Consider the following 20,702-nt stretch of genomic DNA (forward strand, 5'->3'; position numbering starts at 1 on the left):
ATGAGTCTTATGGGTTGAATATTTGTGTACTATTCCAAAAATCTATGCTGAATTCTTATCCTTAGGGTGGGACAGTATCAGTAGCAGTTAGGTCATGCAGGCAGACTCATGAATAGTATTAGTATTTTTCATAACAAGCAACGGAGAGTTTGCTCTTGCTTTAAAAAAAAAAAAAAAAAAAGACAGTGATCTGTAAACCCTACCACGAACCTTGATATTTGACTTTCAAACAAATGTTGTCGTTTAAACTACCCAGCCTAAGGGATTTTTATTTTAGGCTGTGGTAACTAAAACAGCAGGGTTATACAATAAAGAGGAACTAGAGAATGAAACGTAGTTAAGCAAGGCTTCCCTGAGAAACTAAAATATCTGAGCCTTGGAAGAAAAGAGTGTGTCCAGCCTAGGGCAGGACCCAGGGCAGGAACAGACCTAGTGTCTGGAAGTTACAGAGAAAGCCAGTGGGACTGTGAGCGACACAGGGCGGGATATAAGGTTCTCATGGGTAGGGCCCAGATCAAGGAATCTCTAGCTACATCTGGCATTGAACAGGAAGCCATTAGTGCACGTTAAGTGCCAGAGCTACTTCATTAGATTAATTTAAGAGCCAGACACGGAGCCATCACGAGGTATTTGTGAAATGTAAATACTTGGACCCAGCTTGGACCAAGGATGCCTACAAAATGACCATAAATTCATTGGGGTCTAGAATCAGGGTTAGACTGGATGTGACCGCAGAAGAGTGGGATGGGACATGAAGCCAGTGTCCACAGCACACTCTTTAGACTGTAGTCTATAAAACAGCAAGGGAGAAAGAACTGACTTCCTCATGATAGCGGCAGAAAAAGGGTTAAAGAGGTGGGGCTGGGATGTGGTTCAGTTGTAGAATGTGTGCCTAGAATTCACAACGCACCTCCTGAATGGAGAATGGTGCCCAGGTCCCCTGTGCTAATGGAAGTAGTAGATTCAAGGTCATCCTTGGCTACACAGCAAGTTCAAAGCCAGGCTGAAATACATCAGACCCTGTTTCAGGAAAGAAGAAAGGAGGAGGAAAGGGGGCAGGGGCGGCGCCATGAAACCCTTTACAAACTTGGAGTAGCTCCAAATTCAAAGATGCTGGCTAGAAAGATCTTGAGGTATTAACTGAGGAAGGAAGCACCCATTGTCATCAGCCGGGGCCTGTCCTGTCCCCATACTGGTGGCCCACACCCTAAAGCATTCTGATCCCCATCACAAGGTGAAATACTAGAGAGAGAAATGGTAAACACCAAAACTCTCTGAGATGACCTCTGCGCTAAGCAATTGAAGCAGTAAAACGATGCGGCTCCAGGGACAGAGCAGAAACTCTCCTGCTCGGGAAAGTCATGATGGCTAGGTGTAGGGCTTTATTCCCATAAACAGGAAGAGACAAAGAGAAAGACAGAGACCTGACAAAGGGGTCTTAGTTACTTCTCTAGTCACTGTGGTTAAATTCCTAACAGAAACTACTTACTGGAGGACATGTTGAATTGGGCTCAAAGTTTCAGGAGCCTTAGTTCATTACTCGGGGAAGGTGGGGTGGCAGGACCATTAGGCAGTGCAACTGTCTACAAGGCAAAGCACCAGGAAGCGGTGGCTGCAGCTGGAACCGGGAGAGGATTTAACCTTTAAAGGCCTATGTTTGGTGTCTGGTGACTTTTTTCCTAGCAATCAGTCCCCACCTGCTAACACGACCACAGCCCGGAAGTGAGCATTCAAAACATCTCAGATCCAAACCAGAACATAAGTCGATCATGGCATTCAGTTTTGTAGAGTGGGCCAGAGATGTTAAGATGGTCACTTTACATCTGGGGCCAGGGAAACAGCTCAGTCCTAGAGCGCTTGCCTAGCTTATCAGAGGTCCTGAGCTTGATTCCCAGCACCATGTAAACCACAACTGAGCAGGATGGCTCTCACCCGGAACCACAGTGCTTGGGCAGATCAAGAGTTTAAGGTCACCCTTGGCTACATGGAGTTCATGGCTAGTGTGGGACACAAGAGACCCTGTCACAAACAAACCAAAAGGAAGGGAGCTAGAAAAATGGCTCAGCAGGTAATATCATTTGCTGCATAAGCAGAAGACCAGAGTTCAGATCGCAACACCCACATGAAAGCTCTGTGTGATGCACACGCCTATTATCCCAACACTGAGAAAGCAGAGACAAGAGGATCCTGGGGTTTGCTGGTTGCTGCCCTTGATGTAAAATAGGAGCTCCAGGATCAGAGAGAAATCCGGTCTCCAAGGACTATTGCAGAGAGTGACAGAGGAAGGTACCCAATGTCCTTCCTCTGGTACACATCCATACACACATGTATGTGCAAGATACCACACACACATACCGTACCTAAACACATACACTGCCTTAATTTCTTTTCCAGTTGTGATAAAACACCCTGACAAAAAAGGACAGAAAGTTTATTTTGGCTTATAGTTCCAGGTTACAGTCCACAGAAGAAGGAGCTGCAGAAAACTTGTTATATCATATACATAACCAGGAACGGAAAGCAATAAATATATATGTATATGCTTCTGCTCAGCTTGCTTTCTCTGCTCTTGGACAGTTCTCTGCCTAGGGAATGGTGCTACCCACAGCAGACAGCTGTTCATTCCTACCTCAAATGATGCAATCAAGACAACCTCCCATACACATACCTGAAGACCAACCTAATCTAAACAATTCCACACTGATACTCCCTTCCCAGATGACTGTAGATTGGATCAAACTGACAATTATCATGAACCATCACTTACACTTACACTTACACACACACACACACACAGACACACACACACACACACACACACACTCTTATGGTGATATTTCATTTGTACTGAAATGTGATTTTATTTGTATGTTAATAAAGTTCTCTGGGGGTCAGTGCTAATAGCAAGCCATAGCAGAAGCCAGGCGGTGGTGGTGCACACCTTTAATCCTGATCACATGACAGGCAGATCTCTGTGTGTTCAAGGACACAGGCAGCATGGAGACACACGCCTTTAATCTCAATACCAAACATAGAGACCTGGAGGTCTGTATAGACAGGCAGTGATGAGGAGGTCATGTGGTTGGGTTTACAACCAATGAGAAGGCAGAACAGAAAGTCAATAAAAAGACAGACACACAGGAAGTAGGCCTCTTTCTGAGGGGAAGGACGACAGCGGTAATGAAGAAAGGTAAGAAAGATTTTTTAGTCTCTGCTCTTAGCTACTGCTCTGACCTCTTGGGTTTTTTTTTTTTTTTTTTTTTTTTTTTGAGACAGGGTTTCTCTATGTAGCTTTATATCTTTCCTGGATCTCGCTCTGTAGACCAGGCTGGCCTCGAACTCACAGAGATCCGCCTGGCTCTGCCTCCCGAGTGCTGGGATTAATGGCGTGCGCCGCCACCACCGCCCGGCCCTCTTGGGCTTTTAACTCTGCATTTGGCTCTGTGTTTCTTATTTAATAAAACTCACATCTACATACACTGAAATAATAAGTTTTTAAAAATTAAAAGAGGCACCTGTCCCAAACACAAGGTACTTTCTTTTTTCTTTCTCTTTCTTTCTTCCGCTTCCATTCTCCCTCCCCCAGCCCCAATACTGGGTCTTCAACCTAAAGCACCCCACATGCTCGGCAAATGTTCCGCCACGAAGCTCTATCCTCAGTCACATTGGAAAATTTCTATCCCCCGACAACCGTGGTCGATAAATATCCGGGTCCAAGGATACCCTGTCGAAGTCCTAAACCCAATGCCGTACAAATAAAACCCAGAGTCTTCCTATATGAAGCCAGCAAAGCTATGGCGGGTTAGTGAAAACAAGCTATAAAGATGAGATCATATGATTCACTTTAACTTTTTGACACTTACTTGTCTGTTGGTATGCACACAGGACACAGCCCATGCTTCATGATCAGAGGACCAACTGGTGAGAGGGTGAGATCACCTGTGAAAATTGGTTCTCTCCTGCCAACATGTGGGCGGGAGCAAACCCAGGTCGCTGGGCTTGGAGGCAAGCACCCTTTCCTGCTGAGCCAAGCCACTCACCCACAAGGGCTTATTATGGGAGTCAAATTATTCAGTAGCAACAGGCATGTTAATAGGAGATAATTCACTCAGTGCTTTAGGTAGGAAAATACACAAAATAATTTCTAGTGAATATACACAGCTAATCTATGAAGGTATGACATTCATCATCATTTTCCCTGTAATCAGCAGCGTGATTAGAATGTATGGTATAGGCCTTTAATCCCAGCACTCCAGAGACAGAGCCAGGCAGATCTCTGAGTTCGAGTCCAGCCTGGTCTACAAAGCAAGTTCCAGGACAGCCAGGGCTACACAGAGAAACCCTGCCTCAATATGCCCCTTTTGCCCACCAAAAAAAAATAGGATCTCTAAGCTGAGAGTGGGCTACACACCAGAAGTCCAGCACTTGGAAGGTAGAGACCAGAGGATCACGAGCTTGAAACCAGCTTAGGATACAGGAGAGGTTTGTTTAAAAACAACCAAACAATATCAAACAAACATATAGTGGAATACACATACACAGAGTCATATACATATATACATACATACACACATACATATATTTATATATAGTCATATACATACATACATACATACATATATGCAGGTTGGCCAAGTGTATCTTCTTATATGATTATTATGTCCACACCCACCTTCTCTCCCATCAGTGTCTTTTATGTTGCACAGGCTGGCCTTGAACTCACAATCTTTCTGATCCTACTCCCTGTGTCCCAGGATTACAGGCATGCACTGGCATCTCTCTTATGTGATAAACTAATTTAAAAACACTCCTCCCCTGACAGATTTAGAAGAGTCATGAATATGCTAATGTGTTGAATGTGTTTGGTTAACTTCCAAGAAGAGGCTAGAAGGTGTTGGGGTGGAGACGTTCAGGGCAGGGCATGTTGCTGAACTAGAATGCTGTACACTACAGTTGTAGAGAAGCCACTCTGATAAAATCTGCCCTGCTCTATGGCGCATGAAAACCATCATACACCTCTGGAGAAGACAGGAATATGAACTAAATAAACTATTAGTTTATAAAAACAGGGGAAAGTTAGCACAACAACTGTTCAGGTGCATAAAGAGTTAGCTAATTAACCAGTTTTCAATGCCCAGGAAAGTTACTCCACAGTTGATCACAAGAGATGAACTAAAACCAATTAAGTTCCCAGTCTGCTTGGCTAGCTAGCAGAGCAAGGTCTTCAGCTGCCACAAGAATCCATTGCTTTCCTCCTCAAAGGAAATGTGTTTTAAGCGAAACCCTTCCTCATGTGAAGGAGTACATGCTCAGAAATGAAAGAGCATACCAAAAATAATTTATACTGGGTAGTCATTGTGGAAGTAAAATACAAAATCCTTCTTTTAGCCAAAAGTTCCTTAGAAAATGAAAAACCCATCCTTAGCTGGGAAACAAGGGCTTGCTCTTCAGGACCCTAGGCAACTCTCCTACCCAGTTCCTTTGCTTCTGTATCCATTGTAGGAAGGACTCCATCCCTAGCTACTTTAGGCTGGCATCATTTGGAGCATAAGACCTAGTGAGATGTGTTCTTCAAATGGGGAAGGGGGTAGAATCCGACCGTAATACTAGAGCAGCGGCGAGCAGTACACTGCTCTCTGCTTCTCTGAGTCATGCTTAGTCGTCGTCATCCCCCCCCCCACCGCCCCCCACCGCCGCTTTAAAATTGTGCAAGCCAATGCCAGAGTCACAGGCTGGAATCCAGACGTGGAAGATCTCCATGTTGCCACCGCTGCCCTGGTTTACAGCACTAGGGGAGGGCATGGTGGGAGAGGGCCGGAGCATTGAATGAACGTGTGTGAGGAATGATGGAACATTTCAGTCTTTTGAATCCTCTCCTCATACTAGATCAGCCAAGATGGAACAAAATGGTGCTAGATAAAGATGCTTAGACACAGAAAATCACATGTGGGGGTAATACTGTGGGTTACTACAGATGTCAGCAGGGGACAAGTGAGGAGGACCAGGGGAAGAGGGAATGAGAGGCACATTCACCAAAGTCAAGGTTGTATGAAGAACCCTTATGGAAACCAATTGCTTTGTATGCTAATTAAGAACACATGTTTTTTTTAAAAAGGACCTTGAACACAGGTTCCCTGCATTTCTGTACCATATTTTCCATTAGAATGCATAGATTGCTAGATGAAAATCTCAGCACCAGGCATGGAATATTTCTCTATGAGTTATTAGTCAGGAGTTATTAGTCAGGAAGGCCCCCCGCATGGCCCCTAAAGGAACATGGGTTATTGACATTGCTCTTAGCTGTCCCCTATAGATAGATAGCAAGTGTGATTGCTGAAGACACAATACACTTGGTTTGCAGGACATAGAGAAATCAAGCTGGAACTAAGGAGAAAAGTTATCATTGCACTTACCCAGTGGTAGAATCTGCATGCTGTAATACCAATCTACTAAGCATGATGTGCCTACTGGGGCAACAGTAGCCTGACTGGTGTGGGGGTAACCACTGGTTTCTAATTGGATGGTTTGTCAACTTAGGAGGATTCTCCTGCCTTTGTGGCCAGAGTGCTGGGACTACAGGTATGTGACACTATGCCCTACAGATTTGACTCTTTCTGAGGGAACGGAAGACACAGGGGGAAACTTAGAAATGGAAATTAAAGGAAAAAAAAATCAATCAATGAATGCTCCCTGAAGATGCCAGAGCAGACAGAAGAGAGTGAGCCCAGAGTCGATCGATCGATCGATCGTACCTTCATCCCTGCTGCCGCTGCAGGTCCACTGGGGTCCACAGCCTGGATGTGGCATGGCTTACTTCCTCGCACCACAAAGCCCCAGCCAACCGCATCGCCGACAATCTAGAGAGGAAAACCACAATTAGCAAAGAGCAGACTGTCCCTGGCAATCTGCCTGTCTTCCCAAGAGAGTGAAGTCTGACCCCATATTAACTACGTGTCTTGACATATCTTTTTTCTTCGTTTCATCTCTAGTGTGTCGGGGGAATGAAAATGTAGTAGAGACACATAACCTGTTTGTGTTGGGGAGGTCACTCCCCAGGAAACCGCTGGCAGCCAATTTCATATCACACCCCAGTCGAGGTCTGAGAAGACCGTAAAGACATCGCTACACTTTCTCTCTAGATTCAATCTCTACCTCAACACGATCTTTCTTTCATAGCCGAATGACAGACTTTGACCCAGCTACATCGAAGTCTAGAAGAACATCTTCAACTACTAACGGCAGGGAGACAGAAGAGTCTTGGCCTCTTTTCAAAGGCAGTTTGCAGTACCGAGAAAACCAAGTGAGAAAGAAGATCAAGTTCACAGTTTACAAACAGACTCTGGTCCAAACTTGTTTGGCACCAAAGCATACTTTTTCCTACCGAATCAGAACTGGCAGGTAGGTTCCCTGGATGGCTCCAGGGGCATCCTTAGCACATATGCCACCCGAAACACCCTCCCAGTCAAGGGTTAGTGATGCTGACTCTTAAACAAAAAGAAAACGAATGCTCTTAAAACATCCACTTCTCAACAGCTGGAGACTGGGCAAAAGCAAGAGGGCGAGTGGGAACTCAGATGGAAAATTTTAAGACCATCAGGCACTTCTGTGTTAAATTCACGACAATGAATTTAATATATCTAGTTTCTCTTTCAAATGTACAGTGTGCCTTTTTGATACAGACATAACAGCCCTTCCTTCTTATGTTAACTCCCCCGGGCTCAGCCTGGGAGGGGTCCTCAGCAACGTTCTGGGGTGTGAATGAACGTGTGGGAAAATGTTCTCTTCTTTTTTTTTTTTTTTTTTAAGATTTATTTATTTATTTATTATGTATACAGCATGTATGACCAGAAGAGCGCACCAGGCCTTATTACAGATGGTTGTGAGCCACCTTGTGGTTGCTGGGAATTGAACTCAGGACCTCTGGAAGAGCAGTCAGTACTCTTAACCTCTAAGCCATTTCTCCAGCCCCAAACGTTCTCTTCTTTGAGGTTAATAACGAAAGTTGGGAAACAGAGGAAGAGAGAGATGTTCTTCAAGTTTACTGATATGGACGCTGCAGGCTGAGAGCAGAAAGCAAGCAGAATAGGGGAGATGGTGCCGATAAGATCACGTGAACAGGCCTGGGGATGTCTCTTAGTTGGTAGACTACTTGCCTAGCATGCAAGAGGCTCTGGGTTTGAGCCCCGCAATGCATGAACCCAATGTGGACTGCAGTCCTGGTATACTTCAGAGGCGGAGGCAGGAGGGTCAGAAATTCAAAGTCATCCCAGGCTACACATAGTTTGAGGTTATGTGAAATCCTTCAGAAAAATAACTTAGATTCCATTTGAATAAAATCAACAGGGTCTGGGGACGGCAGGAAGAAGGTTGTGGGAACACCAAGAAAGGGAGAGTCCTCAGCTACAGGAGACTACACAGGGCTCCGCAGTCACGTGGCTATACACCTCAATACACACTGACATTTACCCTACTGTTTCCTTTCTCCTCCTTAGAATAATCCTAACATCTTAGTGATTTTTAGAATTAACTGTAATAAAGAAGAAATTTTTTTGTATTGTCATCTGTCTTAAAAGTACTTAATTACATTAGAATCAGTGCATAGTAGATACTTAAAAGGACACGTCAAAAAGATCTTAAAATGTCACTAACAAATCAAGGGAAGTCTGAATGCATTTCACTGCATTAGAATTCAGAAAGACTACTATTACAACCAAGTAAAAAACAAAATGTGCAGATGGGCGTGGTCACACACATCGTTATCCCAACACTTAGGATTCAAAGGCAGGAAGATCCCTGTGAGATCAAGACCAGCTTGGTCTACATAGTGAGTTCCAGACCATCCAGGGCTACATAAGGAGACCATGTCTCAAAAAAAAAAGGGGGGGGGGGGAGGGGGAATTAGAGAAAAGTGTTCAGTTTGGTCCCTAAGCCACACACTGACAGGTGGGTGTGCACAGGAACGGGACTTACCGTGAATGTCTTCCTTGCATACGGAGCTCCAGGAGTCAAGAGTTCCTCAGAAGTGACGGGTCTCTTCAGCACTGAGAGACAGACAGAGTGTCAGAGAATGCACAGCTCCTGAGTCCTTCCATGAATGCCTCCTCCCGACTGCTAACCAGTAAGAGTGGCAACGACCTCCACCTCACGTTTATCCTCTAGCTGAGCAGACAGGAAATACCAGCAGAGTATTTGAAACCTGCCTTTTGAACCACGGGGATGCAGGGAGGTTGAGAAAGTGAAGGAAAAGAAACCAAGAAGCCTTGGAAGGAGACATGGGGAGGAATGGAGTTTTCCTAGAAAAGAAAAGGCTATGCTTCCAATTCTTCCAGCTCTTTCTTCTCAGTCCTTATATGTATCTAGATAGGTCAAAACGCCAGCAGTCCATTGGCCATACTGCAGATACTGGCTCCATCCAACTCCCTGTCCCCAACATACTGCACACACCCCACTTACTAAGCTTCATTCTTTCTTCTAATAAATAATCTGGGAACATAAGGATGCTGCATCGAGCTCTGAGGAGCCAGACCAGGAGTGCTCTCCATGAGCTGGGCTACTTCCCTGCACCCTGTCAAATCCATTATTCATTTAATCTCTACCTGAACTAACGATCTAAAGCAGTGGTTCTCAACTTGTGGGTCCCGTCCCCTCTGGGGACGGAACCACCTTCACAGAGGTGACCTAAGAGCAGCTGCATGTCAGATATTTTACATTACAGTTCCTAACAGTAGCAAAACACAGTGATGAAGTCCCAGTGAAAATAATTTTGTGGTTGGGGGTCACTACAACATGAGGAACTGTGTTAAAGGGTCGCAGCATTAGCAGGGTTGAGAACTACTGTTCTGAAGAGTCTGGCTCATCTGGGCCACTGAGTCAGTCCCCACAGTCAGTACGTGCTAGGCCAGCCAGCCCCCATGGCGGCAGCTCAAGGACGGAGCCTGGGACTTGTCCAGGACTGCCCCAAAATGGTAACTGTAACCCCCAACCAGTAAATCCAGAGGTTACATACTCTCACCCAATCATATGATGCCAAGGCTTGTACCACTCTGTTTGTGGTTTTTCTCTTTAAAAACCCCACACCCTGAGAGCTCAGAGCTGTCTTCCTTCACCTGGCTAGCCAGAGTGTTGGACGCCGACCAAGTCTGGGTTTGCTTGCTATCAATAAACCCCTGTGTGTTTTGTATGTGGGGTGGGGAAAGAGTCTGGCTCATCACTGTACTAATCTAATTTTTTAAACCTGTTTTTATTTATTCATTAATTCATTAATTCATTTATTAATTTATTTATTTATAGGCAGGGTCTTGCTTACATGCTATGCAGTCCAGACAGCCTCAGGTTCACGGCAATCCTGTCTGAGCCTCTAGCGTTGGGATTGAAGCTGTAGATCCCTACGCTTGCTTCATTTGACAGTGAAATTAGATATAATAAACTCATAGTAGAAAACCCTAAAACCACAACAGAAGTGCCTGACGGTCTTAAGGCTTCAAGATAGAATAGAAAAATCCTAAAATCACTGAAGTAAGTGCCTGGTGGTCTCAAAGCTTAAAGATATCATACTTGGTATTTAAGCTTTTAAAATTTTCTTTCTTTTTTGCCATTAGTTCTAGGTGAGAAAACCGATTCAGAAAAGTTAATGAGTGCGTGTCCAAGTCACTGTCGTAAAGCATGGGTAGTAGAACTAGGATCCAATTCAGGCATGGGTGCCAGGGCCCGTGTTCTCAGCAACTGTCACGCTGTCCTCCTGGGCTATGCTGTCTCAGAAATTCCACAAGAGAACAGTCTGGAGGGCTGTCTGTCTATTCTCAGCTCACTGATGTTGTCTACCAAGGCAACCGAGACAGCTGCACGAAATCCCCCTAGTGATGAACATCGCCGTCCATCCTCCACTAATGAATTGCCCTGTCTTGTCTTTGATCATTTGGAATGGGAGAGGGGCTGTCCTAGCCTTCCAGGGTAGCTAGTGGGCATAGGGCACAGGAAACGTCCAAACATGGGTACATGCACAGCAGAGATTTAAGTGCCACAAAATATGGAAGGAGCCAGGGCCAGGGTCCAGTCTGGAGAAGCTCCCGCCTCCAGTTCTCTTTGCTCGTGGCATTCATTCATTCAGAGGTCAAACACTGGCCCCCAACAAGTGTGCAGCCAGCTGCAAGGGCCAGGCCTGCATGATCCCCCAGGCAGCTGGGCCCACTTGCCGAGTGAGCCCCAGGCTTAAGAAGCACTCTCCTAGAGAAGAGCCAAGAACTGCTTCTTGTGAAGGGGACAGGTGGTTGGGATGACTATTTCTGCTTTTCAGAACGCTTTGAACATGAATCAATGTTTGCTAAGGATGAGGGACCAGGTCAAATATCAAGATGAGAAATGAATGTCTCAGGAGACAGAGAGGAGGTAGGAAAAGCAGAGAGTGTATGGGGGTTGAGATCTTATTGCTTAGCAGACGAGCTCCTCTCCAGGCCTGTGACTCCTCAGGGGGTTATGAAAATTAATGACATTTTTGGCAGCAGGGCCGGCCGTTTATTTTAATGTTCTTTTTCTTGGGTTGAGAAACAGAATCTTTGAGACCCAGGGAATTATCCTGCAGATTTCCCTCTTACCACCATGACACAGATTATGGCAACAGCTATGGCTTTGTTCTTTTGGGAGAGTGTCGAGGTCAGATACTTATATCTACTACTAAATATATATTATTCTGATATATAGAGATGGCTAATATGTTTATTTATCAGAGAGTGTGTGTGCCTGTGAAAGAGTGAGTGAGAGAGAGAGAGACAGACAGACAGAGATAGACACACACAGAGGCTACGAGGTCAGAAAAATTTGTGGCATTGGTTCTTTCCTTGAATGTTTACATAGGTTCTGAGGGTTCTGGGGATTGAACTCAGGTTGTCAGTGTCGTATGGCAAGCACTTTTATGTTTTAAGCCATCTCGCCCTTATGATGGTTCAAAGTCCTCATGGAGGCTGATGAATAGGTTTTGAAACTGTAAGACACCAATGAATTCCAAGGGGCAGGCTTCTATATACCCACCCTTCTTCCTTATGAGTGTTAGGCACTGAGCACAGAGGTACAAGACAGTAATCCCAGCATCCAGCAGGGAGACTGTAGCAAGTTCAGGGCCAGCCTGGGCTACATAATGAATTCCAGACATGACAGGACTACATAGCAAAACCCTGTCTCCACAAACACACAAACAAATGAAGAAAGAGAAAGGGAGGGAGGGAGGGAGGGAGGGAGGGAGGGAGGGAGGGAGGGAGGGAGGGAGGAAGGAAGGAAGGAAGGAAGGAAGGAAGGAAGGAAGGAAGGAAGGAAGGAAGGAAAACACACACACACACACACACACACACACACACAAGGTCCATATAGATCTTTCCTTGCCATTGTCTGGGAAAGCAGTTCTTTCTCTGCTGCATTTGCTAGTGGCTGAGGCCCTTTTGAGAGTCAAGGAACTCCTCTCAGCTGCTGATCCCAGTTCCTGGGAGTGCTGGTGTTGGGCAGTCCCCAGCTGACTTTGAGAGCCATCTCTCTGAAGGCAGCATCTTGAGCAAAGTCATGCCTTCCTTTCGGGGGCACCAACGTTGAGTAACTGGTCAACAAGAAAGTGTCTGGCCTGGCTCTCTCCGAGCCACTCTGTGTACTTTATAGGGCATCCTGGTGCAGGACTGCATTACGGGTCAACAGTAGCCTCCCGTGAGGCTGCATCTCAGCCCACGTGCTATTCTGTCCCAGCCATTCAACCGGTGTTGACTCCAGGACGCTTTCGTAAGGTGCCTGCTCCCCTGATCTCTGTTTCCCAAGGAACTCAGCATGCACAGGGGCCCAAGCCTCCACAGACAGGAGCAGTCACCCTGCTTTCACTCACCGGACTTGGGGTTGCAGAGCACAGGGGGGCTGCTGCTGAGCGTTGGGCTGCTGCTGAAGTAACCGCTGCTGCCGCAGCTGCTCATGCTGCTCCTCCGCACGGCAGACACGATCTTGATCTCTTTGCTGGGGCTGACTGCAGAGGGGAAGCAAGCACAGTCACTGAGCAGGGCGGGCCTCAGGACCCGGAACTCCTGGGCATCCAGTACAAAGTAAGAACTGGGATGTCCAGGTCTGCCCACATAGTCACCGAGAGCACAAATCAGGCCATTCCCTTTGGTGGTCTGGACTGTAAAATGAAATAATAGTATTCCATGGGATGGGTGTGAGGAAAAGATCATTTAATGTACATGATCATCCTTCTCTCTCCCCCTCTCTTTCTTTTCAAAATAGGGCTCATTGTGGAGCCCAGCCTAGTCTTAACCATTAGAGTCCTAGAATTATAGGGCACACCACTGTGCCTAGTTTACAAGATATTTCATCTTAGGGTATTTGAATGTATATGTACATATTCATGTGTATGTTGTATGTACATATGTATTCTTGCATGTAGAGGTCAGAGGTCAATATCCAGAGTTTTCCCCACTTATTCTCCATCTTACGGTTTAAGACATGGGTTTCTCTCACTGAACCTGGAGCTTGATGATGAGGCTGGATTGACTGATCAGGTCGTTACCCTGTCTCTGCCTCCCTAGCACTGGGATTATAGACACATGACAACACACCTTTTTATTTTATTTTTTTCTTAATCTTAATGGACCTTTTATCTGAGTGCTGCCAATCTAAACAGAGGTCATCATGGTTGCGTGTTCAGCAGTTACCAACTGGGTAAATCTGGGCCTTCTCCCCAGCTCCTACAGGACAGGAATTCAAGAACTACCAAACCCAAGCTTTCCCTCCTTGGGTCTACATCCAGTGCCTCTGACGTACATGATCCATACTACACAGGGGTAGCAAATGGCTCCTGATGTAATGACAGCCAGAAATCATTTGGAAGCATGGTAGACAACGCTTAAAATGGCGCATACTGAGGCTTTCAAGCTGTTATGTGAGACAGAGTCTTCAGTTTTCAGATTCTGTTCTGCCTGCCACCAAGCAGGCTGGCTCTGAAGGTCTGGAAGTGAGGGAAAGTATGGAGGCTGCTCTGGCTGCTCCCTGGCCCGTGGGAAGAAAATAAACCAGCAAACGACTAACACTGGCTTCCCAGGAATGTGTTTCTCTAGTCTCCTCTCATCATCTCTACTGCACCTTTTCAAGAAGCAGGCAAGCCTTCGTCCAAAGGAAGGAGGAATCGCTACTCGGCACCTGCCGACGTCTGCGGAGACTCCATCTCCAAATGACCTTGGAGCACAGGCTTGGGCTGCTGACCTGCAACTGGTTTTGATTTTCTACTGAGCAGCTCTTGCTTCATTTTCAGTTTGAGCCCTGGCCATGCCTGAGGACTTTGGGATCCAAGGGACTCAGAAGAGGGCAGGATAAAGTAGAGCTGCAGAGACGAAGCTATGTCTACCGCTTGGAAAACACTCTAGTGCTTTGGACTGTGTCCTTCATCTGTGAAATGAGGGTGGGAACAATCACTTTCTTAGGGTTAGAGGAAGAACTGAGTGAGAAAATTCATGCAGCTAAGCCCGGGGCACAGAAATGTCTCCATTCACAGGGGTACGTCTCCCCGTCGTCACTTCCTATTCATAAGTAAGACACGATGAATCCAGTTTGTGCTGAGCTAAGCTTATTTTCCTTTTCCTTCCTTCTCTCCTTCCCACTTCCTTCTTTACTTTCTTCCTCTCCTTTCCCATTCACTCTTTTCCTCTCTTTCTTTTAAGGCAGAATCTCAAGAAGTTATGTATCCAAGCCTGACCTTGAGTTCGTGCCGCCATTCTCAATAACTGGGATTCCAAACTAGTGTCCCATGCCCATCCAGTGCTTCTGAACTTTAAGTCACCAAGTTCCTTGAATCAATGCCAAGTTTTCAGAAGAGTTGGCGTTCCTCTTAAACATCTCACACTTCTGTAGGTGGTGTGTGTGTGTGTGTGTGTGTGTGTGTGTGTGTGTGTGTGTGTGTGAGAGAGAGAGAGAGAGAGAGAGAGAGAGAGAGAGAGAGAGAGAGAGAGAGAGAGAGAGAGAGAGCGCATGCATGTGAGCTCACAAGTGCGTGTTTATTTTTAACACAAGGTCTCATATAACCCAAGTGGATGTCAAATACTGTAGTGGAACATGACTGATTTTTCTAATCCTCCTGCCTCCACCTCCTGAGTTCTAGAACATACAGGCATGCAACACCACACCTGGGTGGTGCTAGGGATTAAACCCCGGGCTTACCTGACATAAAGCTGGTAGATTTCCGATTGTCATGGCTCTGCTTCCTCAGGCAGAAGGGACTGTCATGTGTCTCCTGGGAGGACGGGGACTTCTCATTGAGCAGCTCCATCAGTCTTCGCCTCCGGCGGAAGTTCATTCTGAACTGGTAGAGGAGATTGCTGTCCACAAATGGGTGCTTGTTGGAGACTGGGGAGAAGAAACAACCCATGAGGAATGTGAGGCATGCTGGTCAGAGAGCGATACAGCCAGAAGACTCCAGCCAACAGGGGCAAAAGTCCCAAGAAAGAGACTACACAAAGGCCACGTCCGTGCACTTGGACGGTGCCCACACACAGTCCCAAATTCTTCTCACATGACATGCACTAGCAGAGTGGAGTAGCCAGCTCTTCTGTGACACAAGTCCTGGACTGCAGCCCCCACCTGAGTTCTCTTCACAGTGTCCTGCTGGCTCCAGGGTCCCCTCCATCTGATCACTCACCTCACTGTCCGACCTTTATTGTTCACGTCCCTATTTTTCTACCTAATACGAGGCATCTCTGGGAGATGACCACAGCTTCATGTAATCACGTATGTCCAGCATCCAGTGTGTGTCTGCTCCATACCAACACTTCAATTCCTTTTTTTTTTTTTTTTTGTCTTTGAGACAGATTCTTTCATAGCCTAGGCTGACCTCAAACACACTGTACATAGTCAAGGATGACCTTGAAATTCCGATCATTCTGCCTATCTCTTGAGGGCTGGGATTATAGGCCTGTGCCACTGCACAGCATTTAAGCATGATAGGTAAACATTCTACCAACCAAGTCACATCTCTGGCCTTCAATTCATTTGTAAACTCACTCTCTCCCCCCTTCTCTCTCTCTCTCTCTCTCTCTCTCTCTCTCTCTCTCTCTCTCTCTCTCTCTCTCTCTCTCTCTCGTGTGTGTGTGTGTGTGTGTGTGTGTGTGTGTGTGTGTGTGTGTGATGCTGGGGACCAAACCTAGAGCCTTGGACATGCAAACCTGATCCTCTGTAAGGTATAGCTTCAGACTCACAGTTTTCAATTTTTTGCTCTGAAATAATTACAAACTCACCCAGTTTCAACAATAATACAGAGAATACAACCTTGCACCATTTCTGGTCAGATGAAATATTCAGAACAGGGAACTGGGGCTGGACAGCATCATGGGGGTTGGGAAGAGGTATTAGACAAAATGATGGATTGTTACTCTGACTTGGTGAAATTATTTAAAAATTACCTGTGAATAATTGCCCAATTTTGAAAATATGTTACAAGCCACTGAACTGTACATTTTATTGTTTATTTCTGTGTGTGTGTTTGTGTGTATGTGCATGTGTATATAGGCACACATGTGTGCAAGCATTGTGTGCGTGTGCACATGGAGACCAGAGGTCATTTCTCAGGTATCACCTGCTACTTTTAAAAAAGTATTATTGTATTTATATATCTGTGTATGGAGCGGGGACATGTGGAGGTCAGAGGATAAATAATGGGAGTCAGCTCTCTTTTTCTACCCTGTAGGAGTTGGGGATCAGACTTGGGTCATTGAGCTTGGTGGGCTGGCCAATGAGCTCCCAGATTCACCTGTCTCTACCTCCCCTGCACTGAGATTTCTAGAGCCACCATACTGGGCTTTTAAACTGAGTGGTCAGGGTTGACTTCAGGTCCTCATGGCTGCACAGCAAATATGTTTCCCTACCAAGCTATCTACTCAGCCTCAAGTTGTATACATTCAATGGATGGATCATATAGTATATAAACTATAGTTCAATGGAGTTATTTTTAACATCAATAACAGATCAGGCATGGTGGAATATGCCTATCTCCCCCACACTTGGGGAGGTAGAGGTAGGAGAAACTCTAAGAGAGACATTTCAAATTTCTTAAGAAGTTTTTATCTAAAATGCTTTGGAAATTCAATGGAGAGATGACCTGTAGCTTGTGGTAAAAACAAAAATTCCTTAAAAACTAACTGAAAAATAACGAACACATATTAGATACTTATTTTAGAAGATACAGAGGAAAAATCCAAGTCAATAATCAAATCCAAAGAATTTTAAAGTTCAATATACTTTTAAAACCAGGAAATCATAAAGAGGGCTTTAAGTGGGATGGCTCAGCCTTGTTTCTATTAAGGAAGATGCAGGACAAGGTACCCAGTGGTGTCCTGACAGAAATACTGTCAGCACCCAGCAGACTAAAATCAGGTCCACTGTTCTCTCCTTGACCCTGAAGACATATCTCAGATAGTCAAATTTGGAGGGATTTTTAAAATTGTATTTTTGAGATACAGTTTTGCCTATAGGCATCACTGAACTGGTACTTATTACACAGCCCAGTATGGCTTCAAATCTGTAGCAATCCCCCTGCATCTGTTTCTTGAGCGCTGGAACTACAGGCGAGAGCCAGTATGTATGGCAAATGTTGGAGTAGTCTGCAAAGGTTGCTTAAGAGCAGGTGAGATAGGTCAGTGGGTAAAGATGTTTGCCACCAAGCCTGATGACTGAGCTTCAGTCCCAGGATCCACCTGATGGAAGGAGAGAACTGACTCCTGTAAGTTATTCTCTGACCTCCGTACATGCACCATGGCACACACGAACCCCTCCATGTCCCACCCACCCACAGATAAACAAACAAACATAAATCGATAAATGTAATAAAGATTTAGAGTTATCTCACTTAAAACATAGTTGTAGATGAACAGTCTTATTAAATAAGAAACACAGAGCCAAATGCAGAGTTAAGAGCCCAAGAGGTCAGAGCAGTAGCTAAGAGCTGAGACTTAAAACCGCCTTCTTACCCTTCCTGCTGCTGCTGTCCTTCCCCTCAGCAAGAGACCTACTTCCTGTGTATCTGTCTTTTTATTGACTTTCTGTTCTGCCTTCTCATTGGTTGTAAACCCAATCACATGACCTCCTCGTCACTGCCTGTCTATACAGACCTCCAGATCTCTATGGTTGGTATTAAGATTAAAGGCGTGCATCCCCATGCTGGCTGTACCCTTGAACACACAGAGATCTGCCTGGCATGTGATCGGGATTAAAGGTATGTGCCACCACCACCCAGCTCTTGCTATGGCTTGCTATAAGCTCTGACCCCCAGGCAACTTTATTTATTAACATACCAATAAAATCACATTTCAGTACAAATAAAATATCACCATAGATAGTAGTTTGTTTAAGAAAAGCCTGAATGTCTATGGCCACCATTGATACCTCATCTGTAGGAAAAATAGAAAAACTTTAAAATACTCATTATTAACAAATTTCTTACTTAGGGATGTGAAATGCAAAAATTCTATAAACCACGAGGAAAATGACATGTCCTACTACACACCCCAATAACCTCTTTATCTGCATTAAATGATTCACAGCTTCCTTTGGCATCTCACAAAAAAATAAGTCAGGGTGCACTGTAATTATCAACGCACGATTCCTCTGACCCCACTATTAATTATTATTATCAGTACTAGCAGTATTGTCTTGCAGTGCTGGGAGCTGAAGAAAGGGCCTCCTACACAGTAAAGGAGTGCTCTCCCACCGAGTACACTCCCAGTCCTTCTTATAGTCTTTAATTTCATGACAGGGTCTTACTATGTGGTCCAGGCTGATCTTGAACTCACTGTGTAGCCCAGGAAATACCTAAACTTGGAATCCTCCTGCCTCAGGCTTCCAAATAGCTGGAATTTCAGGCCTGTGCAAATAGGTTCAATTCCTGTTTATATTAATGTTGGTGGTTCATACAGACGATGAAATGAACATTGACATGGAAGAATAATTTACTAGTATACTCATCCAGTACTAGTTTGTAACATACTTTGTTTTTATATGCTATTTCTAAATAAGAATTCAGAATATAGGATCCCTATTAGGAAAGTACCACAGCCAACATTTAACCCAATAACTCTTATGGGTGCTTCACATCCTTAAAATGCTGATAAACTCTTTAGTCAAAAGAATAATACTGGCTTTAGAGGGGGAAAAAAAAGGATATAGCTCAGTGGCAAAGGATTTGTATAGCACACACGAGGCTGAATTAAATCACAGACCCTGCCAAGAAACAAAAATCAAGCGTGTGTATGTGTGTGTGTGCGTGTGTGTGTGTGTACACACACACACCACCACCACCACCACCACCACCACCACCACCACCACCACCACCACCACCACCACCACCTTCACCACCACTACCACCAAAGACAAGCACACTGAATTCCCAGTGGTTCTGCATATACTCGGATTTAGCTGATTCTAGCCTAGCACAGTGTAGAATAAGAAACAAATCAAATACATTTTCATGAGTATCCAAATTTTTGGCGGCTTTGTGCATAGCCATCTTTTTTGCACAAATCTGTAGGTAAATTATTTTGTGTGATCTTGTTCTCAGTTTAAACCCACGGTGACTTCCACAACAGCATTAAATTATGACCTGCATACACACACACACACACACACACACACACACACACACACACACACACACACAATTTTGTTTTCCCTTGACATTGTGAGTTAGATGAAACATCCACTGTGGTATGAATGTAACAGGAGAGCAATCTCAATACTACAGATTTTGTAACTGTTAAGTACTGTATGGGAATTCTTTGTTCTGGGCTTGACAGGACACTTGCCATCATGGGCACAGCAGCTCTGATGACCTAGCAGAGACCTCAGCCTGCAGAATTACACAGCAGACAGCTAGCTAGCCTATGGAAGTGGAACCCACTTGCTCTGGGAAAAGAGTCAAGAGATCCTCATAATACCTCTGACCCTCTCCTGATATTTCAACTGCTACTCCCTCTTGTTCATATAGATGTAACCTTAAAAATACTAAAGAATGTAGGAGGTAGAAATTCAGTGGGGAATGGGACCTTTTGGTGGTGTAGCAGTTCATGGGCCACTTGAACTCCTGCAACCCCACCAAGTTCATTTATCTCTCCAAGGTAGGCTTGATAAGTTCTTTCTTAGGTTTCTGAATTCCCTATCTATTTCAGGTAAACAGAAATTTCTCTTCCATCTCCCCAGGGAAGTCATGGAGCAGTCCATCAGAAGTATTTTCAGTTTGGTTCAGAGGTAGAATAGTGTAGGGCTCTGGTTGTTGATTCCTGGCCCTGAGAAAGTTTCAAACTAATGAAAATACCTAAAGTCAGCTTGTAGCCAGATATGATGGCATATGTCTGCAGTCCCCACACTTGGAGGCAGAAGTTGCAGAATTTTAGGAAGTGTGAGGCCAACCTGGTCTAAATAGTAAGTTCCAGCCTAGCTGGGGAGTGGGGTGGGGGATTGGAGGAAGGAGATGGGATATGGAGATAGCCTACCTTTTCTTTTAATCAATTTTTTAATTTATTTTATATACCAACCACAGTTTCCTTCCCCCACCTTCTTTCTACCCTGCCCCATCCACTCCTCAGGAAGGGACAGGCCTCCCATGAAAGTCAACAAAGCATGGCATACCAAGTTGAGGCAGGACCAGTCTCCTCCCTCTGCATCAAGGCTGAGTGAGGCATCCCACCATAGGGAATAGGTTC

The 20,702-nt window shown here is 45.1% G+C and overlaps 1 protein-coding gene across 1 annotated transcript in view; it reads right to left on the reverse strand.

Annotated features, from left to right (window-relative positions):
* Deptor (DEP domain containing MTOR interacting protein) overlaps positions 1-20,702 on the reverse strand; it is a 161,746-nt gene that overhangs the window by 34,611 nt on the left and 106,433 nt on the right. Inside the window, exons 5-8 of the mRNA XM_006982386.4 lie at positions 15,175-15,360; positions 12,857-12,991; positions 8,971-9,041; positions 6,753-6,857 (exon numbers count right to left, since the gene is read on the reverse strand). Coding sequence (XP_006982448.2) covers positions 6,753-6,857; positions 8,971-9,041; positions 12,857-12,991; positions 15,175-15,360 — 497 coding nt within the window. The remainder of the gene's footprint in view (positions 1-6,752; positions 6,858-8,970; positions 9,042-12,856; positions 12,992-15,174; positions 15,361-20,702) is intronic.

The sequence above is a fragment of the Peromyscus maniculatus genome, chromosome 20, assembly GCF_049852395.1.
Source record: "Peromyscus maniculatus bairdii isolate BWxNUB_F1_BW_parent chromosome 20, HU_Pman_BW_mat_3.1, whole genome shotgun sequence".
NCBI lineage: Eukaryota > Metazoa > Chordata > Mammalia > Rodentia > Cricetidae > Peromyscus > Peromyscus maniculatus.